The following is a 12,730-nucleotide window of genomic DNA, read 5'->3' on the forward strand; positions in this document are numbered from 1 at the left end:
TCATTTTCCATTTTTGAGATATCACTGACAGTGGGTCGAGACATGGTGGGGCCTCCACAAAGTCTGATTTGAGTTTCATCGGTGATAGAAAGCGAGGACATGGATATGAGGTTCTTCCATAACAAATCTCCAAATATCTTTGCCATGTATTTTCAATTACCCCAATCCTTTTGAGACCAGTGATGATATTCACTTGCAAAAAATATTGGAGCTCGATTAGAACCTCCAACACCGTTAGATATATTTAAAGAGTAATATTGAGCCATAGTTCCCTAAAACTTTTAAAAGGCGAGCTAAGTGGTATAGAAGGCCTTTTCAATCAGAGATATTTCTAAAAGTAAGAACAATGTTTTTAGAAAAATTAAAAAGCAACCACTTTGGCTCTGATATCAATTATTGAGAGAAGAACTTGATTAATGATTATGAATGATACGTAATAGTAGGTATCTCTAATGGATCTTGGATAGTTCAACAATAATTAAGATGAGGTATGTAAGATTATTATATAGAAATTATAAGAACAACAATTACAAAATAAACATAAGAGAAGTAATAAATAACTTAGTTGAATCCTAACCAAGCTTTCTTGTAAGACTTGAAGTTAATAAATGATGAGCAACATAAGTTTGAATAAAAAAGGCAACTTGTATTACTGATAATGTTTTTGGGGTACAAGAAACATTCTGAACAACTCTTAAACTCTCTATTTATATACTCAAAAGGTACATCGAACAGACCAGACCATGCTTAAGTATGGTGGACAGACGACCATACTCATCATATCTAACTTACACAATCTAAACAAATTATTTTACTAGATAAACTATCTTCAATTACTTCTCTTCGATATAGTGAACACCAGAGATCAAACTTTAAAACACATAAGGTCGTGAGTGTCTTTGCATTAGCCTTCATCACTATCTTCGCATAAGCACATAAAAGGTAAATCTAAAGACACAATTTACTTCAAAAAAATGAATTATGGTTCTTTGATATAGGTTATGATGAAATATATTGAATTTGGAAAGGTCTTGGGTTACAATTTAAGATATTTTGTTTAGTCACACACATACCAGTAACACTTCTATGGAATTATTATTCCTTACATTTAACTCAAAATGGATAGATCCAAGAAATAGAAGCAACCATTTATAAGGCAAAAAGTCCAACAAAAGACAACACAAACATGGTCACAAAGATAGATTCACACAACTAAAATGACTATTTTACCCTTCTCTAATTTTTTTTCATTATTTCATTAAACATACTAACATGGTTAGGCGCCCTAAGTGAATATACATGAAAGGATGAAGAAGAGTAAAAACTGCATAGATCGCCCCGTAGTAGTCCAAAAACTATAGATTTTGTCGTCATCCTTCAATTTTAACCTTTTGCGTATGTATGCTTGAATTGATCGGTGACTGAAATCAATCACAAATTGACGATAATACCCTTTACATGTATAAACATCAAATAAATTCAATATATGACGCAATTCAAAACCTTTGTTTCATAAAGCATTTCACAACCCACTCAAAAAAACCTTTGAATTTCTTGTAGTAAATGACTTATTTCAAAACATTTCATACTAAATCTCCTATTTCTGTCAAGAAAAATGATAACAGTACAATCACAATCATGTCAAGAAAAATCCCATTGATGTCCCATTTTATTAAAATAAACATGAAGATCTATCAACTAATTTGTAAAAATTTACAAAACACACCTAATTTTTACCCCTGAATATATAACAAAAAAGAATAAGAATATGAAATGCTAAATTTGCCCCTAGATTGAATAAAAGTCCTAACCTGGTGTTAAACTAAGAAAATAACATGCAAACACACACACAAATTCCATTTTTAGCAAAGAAAAGTAGGTCAAGAAGGCAACTTTTTTGTCTTTTGAAAAAAAAGTAGGTCAATAAGACAATTTTTTTTAAATGGCAAAAAAAAATCATTTTTTCACTAAATCTGTAAAAATAAAAAACAAAATTCAAAGTGCAATGCTATTAACATGCAAACAAAATTAACATAACCATTTCTCTTACAATATCCAACAGAAATTAGCATTTAGGCATGTACTTGTTTATCAACCTGCTTCATGTTCGTGAATATATCCTAAATTGGACTTGGCTATATTATCAATGAAGAAATATTACAATAATAATAAAAAATGGTAACAAATTTAATCAAAATAACATGTTGACAGTACAGATGCACACATCATGCAATTGAGATGAAAGTGAAGGCATTTCTATGATTTTGGGGTAAACCTTAGGTTGGAAAATTTGAAAAATTCAAAATCTTTCTTTAAGAGAACCAACATGTTCATCTTTCTCCAGGCAATTTGATTCACTATTCCTAGATTACTCTATATATATTATTCGGATGGAATTCTTATTATTGCAATATTCAAGGGCCAAAAACAAGGGTTTACAACATGCAAATGGTAAAAGAAATATATCTGAAAAAGGTCACCAATGTTAACAAAAAGGACATCGGGGTTGGGTTTTACTGCCACCCATTTGGAATCTTACATTAGTTGAAGCCCACTAACATGTTCATCTTACATTGCACCAACATATTCCGACATCATTTCCATGTGCATTACAAATTCATAAAACTATAGATTTGAAAGCTGGCACATAAGGATGAAAAGGTTTACATGTTTACCTGTCCAGCTGGCACCTAAGCATCCCCTGTTAGCTTAACTGCTTCTACATATTCATAAAACTAAAGATTTGAAAGCTCTTTCATGCGGCCTTCTTCTTTCCACCGACCAAATTTACGCCTTAATTGAATCAGTTCTGAAGTGTAAAGCCCATGTGAACCAACGTACAATGCTAAAAAAGTATTTATAATTTAGTAAGATAAATTATAAAACAAGATAATGAATAAAATAAAATGGATACCATTTAATGGATCTTTATTTGTTGGAAGCTCAATTCGGTTAAATGTTGTGGATCCGGATAAAGGTTGATGATTTTTAGCATGGGTAAGTGTAAGATTAATCAACTGGCCAACATCTTTAAGCACCTGTAAAATGTTTTATAAAAACTATATATTTTGACAAAAAGTCAAAAATACCGCTCTTGTTTTACCCTATTTTAGAATTTTAGTAATCTGACCTACATGGGTATCTTTCCTTTTCCAATTAACTTGGCAAGATCAAGCATAATGGTGTCTATGCTACGATTACCACGAACGTGTCCTTTTCTCAAGCTTAGCTGGCACACAGATCAAATCTTTAGGAAGGGTATTACTAGAAATCTTTTGTACTAAGCCACCAACTACAATCTTGACTACAAAATGAAAATCTAACATGAATACAATCGGGAGAATGATAATATTCCTAATAAGAAAATATAATGTTGATGGATTAGCAGTTGAAGAGTGAAAATAAAATATAAACCTGCTCACAAATGTGACAAAAGGTACACACGATATAAGGTTTACTTCGAGTTTTGAAGTTTAATGGAGGGTTTTCTTTTCTTAGAAACTGGTTCTTCATCTTGAAATTGTTCTTCATCAGCTTGCACTTCATCAAGCAAATTTTCTGCATCAGGTGTTGCCTCGTCTTTCCTTTTTATACTAAAATAACAAAAAGTAATGCATAGTTGTTAAACATATGATTACGTATTTACTGGAGGATGGTTAATATAAAACTAAAATTTTAACTACCAGAAAAGTTCATTATCTTTCAAGATTTCAGCTGACTCGGTAGGTGGCAACACAAAGCCATCCATCTGCAAGGAAATAAATAACCAAGTATGATGAAAATAAGATATCAAACACTAAACTTTACTTACTTTACTCATCAACTCAGCACTTAATAGATTGAGTATTGATAACAACTGGTGATTAAAAAGTACCAACCTGCAAAACTTATCAATAAACTTAAGCAACAACTCATCAACACCCAAAAGGGCGATTTACACAAAATTAACATTTGGAAGAATAATAACCCTCGTCTGACTAACGATTTAGAAAAAATTAGGGTTGTAGGACATAAGTTATGGCATAAGAATAGAGAATAGAAAGATACAAATTGGAGAGGATATTGTTTGATGTTGTAATTTGAGGAGAAGCCAACTTTTGTTGATCCAATCCGATCGTTGTTGTTTGCTAAGAATTGAACGAAATGGTGGAGGGTGACCCACTAATAGGTTGTAGCGACAACCAATGATGGCGTATCCGGTGGCGTGGTGGTAGATGTTCCAGTAAAATCTGTATTTGTTCTCTGGTTTTGGCCTAAAAAACAGAGCAAATGCCTGAAAAATTGTTAACATCAGTTTCAATTCTACACAAGATTGACAAGAAATTATGAAAAATGTGATCGATTTTTGCATACCTAAATGGTTCCTAGGGAAAAAAGTGCGATTCTGATGTTGCGGTGAGTGTTGTATTCGATTCCGACGGAGTCGCTGCTGAGTTTCAGTCTAATGGCCCATCCGGCTACTCCGACGACGTAGGCGGAAGCCTAGCAGGTGACATGGATGTAGAACCAGGCTGGGTTAGCCGACTTGAAGACTTTTAGATATCTCGCAGCCATGGCTCCCATTGGCATCATTACTCCCCAACTTACAGCGTTCAACACTCCGTGAGTCTGTCAAATTGGTAAATGTCAAAACCAAATCCATAATTTAGATCTCGATCATCAACAAAAAAAAAAGGAAAAAGTTTAATCGACTAAATATAAAAAACTTACGTTTCTCCTTCCTAATAGATTCTGAGGCGATTAGGAAGGAGACGCAAAGAAGAGGGTTCGGTTTCTTTCTAATGGCGGTTGTTGTGTCTAGTGTTGTGTGTAGAGAATATTAGGGTAAAAAAGAAGGTAATACCGTGTATACGTATAACCAATGTGATTATGAACTTAATATTATTGTACATCAATTAATAGGTATTGTACCTCTTAATTTTCAAGAAACATGCGATATGTTTAATCTTCTCTAATAAATGAAGATTTTTTTTGCCACTTGTAACTCTTACATTAATTTGTACACATGTCAATTTTTGGTATTTTTGAATAATTTTTTTTCCATTTGTTATTTTCTCTTTTTTATCTTTTTTTAATTAACAAATCAAATTTACACATCAACTAATAATTGCCTTAATTAAAAAGAGAAAATGACAAAAATAGCCATTTACACTAATTGCATTACAAAAATAGCCAAAAAAAAATCGAAATTACAAAATTAGCCTACGATTACGCAGATGGAGATGCCCCATCTGCGAAATGAGCATCTCATCTGCGAATGTACAAGCACCTAAAGCACAGTTGTGCTTTAGGTGCTTGTACATTCGCATGTGCTTTTAATTTTTTTTTTTATTTTTTTTTCTGTATATATAAGGGTAATTTCGCAGATAGAATAGGTCCATCTGCGATTTACTCTCATTCTATCTGCGAAATTGTGGTTTTTTTTTTGTATTTTTTTAGTTTGACTATGAAATGAATTGGTTTGACTACAAAATCATGTTGCTATATAAAAAGTTGTGTAGAAAAATATCATTTTGGTTGTTATATAAATCAGGTTCCATTAACTTGTCATCTCCCACCGGTTACAAGACAAACCAAATATTCAATCATTTTTTGAGCAAATTGTAGAGAAAGATCCTAAACAAATAATCAAAATGATATTTTTCTACAAAACTTTTTATATAGCAACATGATTTCGTAGTCAAACCAATTCATTTCATAGTCAAACTAAAAAAAAAATACAAAAAAAAACCACAATTTCGCAGATAGAATGAGAGTAAATCGCAGATGAACCTATTCCATCTGCGAAATTACCCCTATATATACAGAAAAAAAATTAAAAAAAAATAAATTTAAAATCACCTGCGAATGTACAAGCACCTAAAGCACAGCTGTGCTTTAGGTGCTAGTACATTCGCAGATGAGATGCTGATTTTGCAGATGGGGCATCTCCATCTGCGAAATTATGGGTTAATTTTGTAATTTTGATTTTTTTTTGGCTATTTTTGTAATCTCATTAGTATAAATGACTATTTTTGTCATTTTCTCAATTAAAAATTGTAAATAAATTTTAATATTAGTATTTATATATTGTATTTAATATGTTTCTTTTTAAATACAAATTTTAAATTTCAAATCTAAAATTTAAAATTTAAATAAATTTTTGTTTAAACATTTATTTATATATATATATATATATATATATATATATATATATATATATATATATATATTTTATTTTATTTTATCTAACCCGTATAACATACTAATAATATAAACTAATAATATAGTAAAAAAAAATTGCTGGATTCCTCAATTTCCCGATATTTATTATTTATTTATTTTTTTGGACAAGACAGTGTAAAAGCAGGTGGATGAATGGTATTGGAAAAATCAAAAGGTAAAGTTGTACTTTCATTTTCATCTCTCCACTCCTCCAACTCTGCCTAAACGCTATCTTCCCTCGGTGTCCCTTTCTCTCATTATCATCAAAGCTTTGATTTTTCTTCCTCTTCAGAACTCTCTGATAGTCTTCCTTCTCCCAGAAGCGAAAAGTCTAAATTTTGATCTTTAATTCCAAGGAAGTTCTTAGGGTTCTTGATCACAATATTTGGAATTTTTTTCTATTCCCATGGAGGTAAATTTACAATTAATCCCACACAAAAATCGGTTGGATCCATGTGCTATCCGTGGTTTATAAATTAATCTCTTAATTTACTTTCGTTTATCCACCATGTCATGATTTGGTATTGATAAAATCTTTAAACTTAGCTCTTTCTCTTCAAGGGTTTTCTTGTTTTGATTGTTTTTTCATATGGGTATGTTCTATCTTTATCATATGAATTGTTTATGATTGTTATTATCGATTATAATTGTCAACTGGCGATTAATTAGCCTAGAATTGAAGTTGGTGAAACTTAAAGGGTTTTAAAGATGTGATAAACTCGTATACAATTAAAAATTACTTTGGGGAAACTATGGATATTCGATGCATGTCTTTTAATGTTAAATTAATGGTTTTTTTGTGGTTAATTAGGTCCCAGAAATGGAAGAAGGCGAAAACGCGACTCATCTAACTTCTCCTGCAGCTTTCGTAGAAGGAGGAATACAAGAAGCCTGTGAAGATTCTTGTAGCATTTGCCTCGAAGCTTTTTGTGATAGTGATCCGGGAACAGTAATAATATATATATTCTTTCTATTTATATATCATCGTGTTTTCTTTCTTTAATTATAATTTATAAGTTACAAATACACAATTCATGGTAATTTATATGTTTCCTATATCGTAGGTGACAAGTTGCAAGCATGAATTCCACCTTCAATGCATTCTTGAATGGTATGAGACTACGACTTCTCTTTCTTGAATTATTTTCACTTCGCTATATTTTCTTGAATTTTATATGGGATTTCAAGAATTATAATGTATGCTCATAACTCATGAGCTAAATAAACCTTGTGATACATTCTCTTTAATAGGTGTCAAAGAAGCTCTAATTGTCCAATGTGTTGGCAAGCCATTAGCCTAAAGGATCCATTAAGGTGACCTAATCTTCTTTCAAATCAAGATTCCATATTTTGTGTTCTTATTTTTTATGCAATATGTGTAGTCAAGAATTATTGGAGGCAATAGAACAAGAAAGGCGAATCAGATTCAACCCCACAAGAAATTCAAACTCCACAATATTTCATCACCCAACACTCGGCGACTTTGAACTACAACATGTATGTCATCTTTCTTGATTGTTTTTTGCAATAAAAATCAAAACTTTTTTTTGACACTTTTATTTCCATTTCTTCAGCTGCCAGTTGGTGTGAATGATAGTGAACTTGAGGATCGAATCATTCAACATTTGGCGGCTGCAGCCGCCATGGGCCGGGCCCGCCATGTGGGCCGGAGGGATGGGTCAAGAAACCGGTCAACGGGTCCGGGTCAGGGTCAGGGTCGACCCCAGTTCTTGGTTTTTTCCACTAGTCCCAATACGGGCCCACCTGCCACCATGGCGGGCTCTGGTGGCCCGGTTGAAGAGTCTGAAGAACTTGGTGGGCCCGCTGTTATTGGGCCTGTTAGTGGATCGGGCCTGTTTACGGGTCGTGGAGGTGGAACTTCTGGAATGGGTAATGATTCAATTAGTCAAAGTCAACAAGAAACATCGGTTATTCATAGGTATTTATCGATTTTATTTTACAATAAAGTAATCTAATCAATGCTATAAGATCTTAGATTGCTATTTTTGGTATCTTCTTCTTATTTTAATGTTGTCTATTTATAGAAACTCAAGCAATCTATCTTCTCCACCTAATCAAGATACAGCAGGGCCTTCAGAGTTGCAAACAGCTTCAGAGACATGGAAATCTAAATTCAATGCCATTTCAACAAGGTACAAATCGTTATAAATTATGACTTATATATATTATTAACCCAAATTCTATCTCTGAAATAAGTTTAATTTATGAAAAAAGATATAAAGAATCACTATCAAAAAGTACAAGAGGGTGGAAGGAGAGACTTTTCAACAAGAGTCCACCATCAATGTCAAATATGGGATCAGAAGTAAGAAGAGAAGTCAATGAAGGAATTGCAAACATAATTGAACGCCTTGAAGTCCATGACAATAACAGAGAAGACCATAATGGTGTTGAAAGAATCAACTAGTGTGAGTTATGAGTTATGTTTTATTGTGTCTTTGACTTTTTGTCACATGGTCAAACCGAAATTCTTATGTTCATCTCTCTTATGTTGCAGGTTGTCAAGAACACATATATCCATGATAAAGAGCTAAATCACACCTCTAGAACTTTACTATCTGCTTGTAAATTTGTTGGTACTTTAATCTTTAGATTATCAAAGATTTACTGATTTGACATGTTTGAGATGCTTTGATGTATTCAACTTTTCTTATGAAACTATATTTAACCATTAGTTTTGTCAGGCTGTACTGTTATAACAGTACAGCCTGACAAAACTTTTGTGATCTTTGTGTGTGCTCATACAAGATTGGTTTTATAATTTCTGATATTATAAAACCTATATTATCAATTGGAGACTTTACCTTATCCATGTATCCATGTTATGCCTCGTCTCGAATCTGGAAATAAAGGTAAAACATTTAGCTGTGGCTTAAGGTTTAGGAGTATTTTTACTTTTATTCATACATATGTTGCGATAAAACAGAGACAATTCGGGATAAAGGAAAACAATAAATATAAACAAGTACAAATGCGTAATATTCTCAAGTGTCAACTTGTTTAATTGTTGTTGACGATAACGGACATGAGAGATTGGTGTGACGTGCAATGAGAAAATTCTTGTGCATTGTATATATGCCCCACAATTTTTTGCAACCCAAAAGACATTTGAACCAAGTCAAAAATTTCCCAAACTTAAGTTTTGAGGTAAAACAGATACAACAATATCGTTTGGTACTTTGAACATTCTTTTGAAATTAGAGAGTTCTTTTTTAATTGTAGTTACGGGTCTTCCAACCATCACCTACTAACTACAACTTCACAGGGGTAAAATGGTACAAATGCTCTTTGTGAATACAAATAACTTTTCCTTGGAACTATTCTTTATGAATACAACCAACTATTTTCTAACACCACAACGCTTCATATATACAACTAACTCTTACCTATCAATATATATATATATATATATATATATATATATATATATATATATATATATATATATATATATATATATATATATATATATATATATATATATATATCATTGTTGTAAAAATCCCGTCTAGGTCCCGATTAATCTTCGATTAATCCCTAGGCGCTACTCGACCGATTAGAGGACGCCTAGCGATTAATCTCTGCATACATAATGAGTGAAACATTATAAAACGATGAGATTTTAATATTTTGAAGAAGTTTTATTTCAATGGAAACTATTTGAGGCATGATTAGTGTTGTATTAATCATATTAACCTATTTTGTTATCATATTAGTGGTATTCACGAACATTGATATGATATTACTCATATTTAATTTTTTAAAATTCAACAAATTAGCTATTAATGGTCCCCGATTAATCCCCCGATAAATCTCCGCCTAGCCGATTAATCTCTTGACCCCGGTCCACCGACTAGCTAACGTCGAGCGTTTTTTACAACCTTGATATATATATATATATATATATATATATATATATATATATATATATATATGTGTGTGTGTGTGTGTGTGTGTGTGTGTGTGGGTGTGTGTGTGTGTGAATACCCCATCAATCTTCACACACAATTTAATTAACTCAAAAGCTTAATGTAACACCCTGTTTTGAATCATTTCGTAATTCAGGGCTCTGACTCGAAGATCAGTTATCATAAGGCTTCGGGCCTTGGGGGAAAGAGATATTTAGACCCTCTTTGAATGTGGGTAATGTAGATTAGGTGATCCGAGAGTTTAAGTAGTGATTTGGAGCCCGAGGGTATAACCGTAAAGTGATAGTTCGGGCCTTTTATGAATTTTGGATTTACGTTCGGTAAGTTTTAAGGCAAAGGAGAGTTGAAAAGGTTGTAGAGCTTCTCAACACCTTTACATGGATATAAAGATTGTCGAAATCAAAGTTGAAACGAAGAAGTTATGACCGTTTGAAGTTAGGGTGGTTTTGGGTTGAGCAGCGTACGTTGAGCGTACTCAACGTGTATGATGGGCGTACTAGGGCATCCTTAGTACGCTAGGCGTAAATTGAGTACATTCGGCGTACGTGACCAGTGCCCAAACCCTATTTTCATGGTTTGAGCCCTATTTAAGCTTCTTAACTCCCTCAAACTCATTCCATTCTCAGCCTCCACCTCTCCAACACCCTCTCTTAAAACCCTGACCCTAGATTGAGCCTTGTAATAAAAAAGACGGTGTTTTTAAGTGCTCTGGAGTGTTCTTAGTGCACCTTGGAGAAGAAGGAAACTCATTGAAGAAATGTTGGTTGTATTGGAGCTTGTAGATCCAGATTTTGTTTGTCTTGATCTTTCTTCTAGAGGTATAAAGTTTGAATCTTGATGATAAAATTGTTAGATCTAGCAAGTTTTGGGTGTTATGAGCTTTTAGTCACTTTAGGTACATAAATTTTAGATCATGATATTTATGAACTTGTTATGGATACAATTGGAAACTTTATCCATTTAAAACATCATTTTGATTCAGATTTGAAGGTCGGAGACTTGGACTTAATGGATTAAGTTGAAAAAGATGCACTTTTGGGTCCCTTTGAGACTTAAAGACTAGATATTGTTTTTTGGGACCATTCTAATAGACAAAGTTGGAAACCTTATCAATTATGGAGCTATTATGAATCATTAAAATGTGATATTGGCCCTTCTATCCATTCCTACAAGAGTTGTGATGTCTTATTGGGTTAAGAACTTAGAGTTATGGACATTAAGCACTTTATAGCCATGCAAAGTCATAAAGTTGGAAATTTTATGACTTAGGTCATCATTTCAGGCTTGGATTTAAGTTTTGGAGGTAAGGGGTTAATGGAATAAGCTCTTAGTGGAGTTTTTGGGACTGGGCTGCATACGTTGGGCGTACCTGGTGGTACGTTGCGCGTACGCGGTCAGCGCTCTGCTTTTGGTCAACATCAGAATACGTAGGGCATACTCTGTTGGGAAGAAATATTAACTTTTGGACCTTGACTGTTGACCATGACTTTGACCGGGGTTGACCAAGTTTGACCTAAGGGCATTTTGGGTAATATGATTTATAGTTTGAGATTTGGGTTCTTGTTAATTGTATAGGTGACCGATAGAGATAGCCTTTAGAGCAGTGATCGGTGCAACTATTCTTTCAGACTGTGAGGTGAGTCTCTTCACTATACTCGGGGGTCGAAAGCACCAATGTCGGCCCACTGGATTACGTTTGTAGGATGATGGTTGTCTTTGTGACACTTGTTGATATGCTTGTATGTGCTTGTTGTCTTTGTGACTCATGCTTATATGCTCGTATGATTTATGTATTGATTTATATGGGCTCGGAGTCATTTCAGACTCGGGGTTGATACGGACCCGGCACAGCTACAAGTTGATATATAGAGTCATTATGGACTCCGGGTTGATATGGACCCGACACAGCCACGTGCTGCTATATTTGTATATATATGTGGTATGCGGTATTTTGGGGAACTCACTAAGATTTGTGCTTACGATTTCATATTTATGGTGTTGGGTACTTTCAGTTCAAAAGGGAAGGGCCCGACGTGACAACACAACATCCCCTAGAGTTTTCCCCATTGGCAATTAATGATATTACTCTGCTGTTTAAATAATATATTCACTTTGATCGGTTTTGGAACAACTCGTCATATGATTATTTGTTTTAAAAATGAAAATTTTAGTTTGGATTTTTAGGACGTTACAAGTTGGTATCAGAACCTTGGTTTGAGGGATTCAGGCACACTCTCAGATATGTTTGAACTCAAACTGAGGAATTGGTAACCTTTTGAATGAAAATAAGTTTCTAAAAAGATTTTTTTAAAGAAAATAAGTTTTTGAAAAGATTTTTATAAAGAAAAAGGGGGTGTGATGCATGCAATCAGCCGAGCTCAAGTAAGTGATTCCCATATACCCATACATGTTGATATGATAAATGATATGAATGCTTTAATGTTAGGATGAGGCTAAGGATACTTTCAGGAATTGCATGATAGATTGGTCTAATATGTGATGCCTTGTAGCCTAGGAGAATTAGATGCTATTCTAGATTTGGAATTTGTATTGGTAGAATTTATGGCTAAGTGTAT

The 12,730-nt window shown here is 33.4% G+C and overlaps 1 protein-coding gene and 1 long non-coding RNA gene across 10 annotated transcripts; one reads left to right on the forward strand and one right to left on the reverse strand.

Annotated features, from left to right (window-relative positions):
- Positions 1–1,123: 1,123 nt before the first annotated feature.
- On the reverse strand, positions 1,124–4,844 carry LOC111909349 (uncharacterized). 9 transcript variants are annotated; one of them, XR_008224738.1, is made up of 8 exons: positions 4,711–4,844; positions 4,354–4,608; positions 4,048–4,273; positions 3,684–3,748; positions 3,415–3,593; positions 3,131–3,229; positions 2,915–3,038; positions 2,450–2,845 (listed from the first exon to the last, which is right to left on the reverse strand). It is a non-coding gene; the product is annotated as an uncharacterized LOC111909349 (long non-coding RNA). The 9 variants fall into 9 exon arrangements; XR_006184201.1 differs by having other exon boundaries at positions 3,135–3,229; positions 3,684–4,273; XR_002856172.2 differs by adding an exon at positions 1,124–1,421 and having other exon boundaries at positions 2,676–2,845; positions 2,915–3,593; positions 3,684–4,273.
- Positions 4,845–6,377: 1,533 nt separating this feature from the next.
- On the forward strand, positions 6,378–8,896 carry LOC111909348 (E3 ubiquitin-protein ligase RHF2A). Its single transcript, XM_023905160.3, has 9 exons — positions 6,378–6,616; positions 7,016–7,153; positions 7,269–7,315; positions 7,456–7,518; positions 7,587–7,701; positions 7,779–8,143; positions 8,250–8,357; positions 8,440–8,633; positions 8,723–8,896. Exons 1-8 carry the CDS (start codon positions 6,611–6,613, stop codon positions 8,630–8,632), a joined length of 1,035 nt encoding a protein of 344 aa, XP_023760928.1. The 5' UTR covers positions 6,378–6,610; the 3' UTR covers position 8,633; positions 8,723–8,896.
- The last annotated feature ends 3,834 nt before the right edge of the window (positions 8,897–12,730 follow it).

This window comes from Lactuca sativa, chromosome 6 (genome assembly GCF_002870075.4).
Source record: "Lactuca sativa cultivar Salinas chromosome 6, Lsat_Salinas_v11, whole genome shotgun sequence".
Lineage (NCBI taxonomy): Eukaryota > Viridiplantae > Streptophyta > Magnoliopsida > Asterales > Asteraceae > Lactuca > Lactuca sativa.

Coding starts and splice junctions, on each gene's coding strand:
- LOC111909348 (XM_023905160.3), top strand. Junction 7,316..7,455: donor CTTCAATGCATTCTTGAATG/GTATGAGACTAC, acceptor TCTCTTTAATAG/GTGTCAAAGAAGCTCTAATT. Junction 7,519..7,586: donor AGCCTAAAGGATCCATTAAG/GTGACCTAATCT, acceptor CAATATGTGTAG/TCAAGAATTATTGGAGGCAA.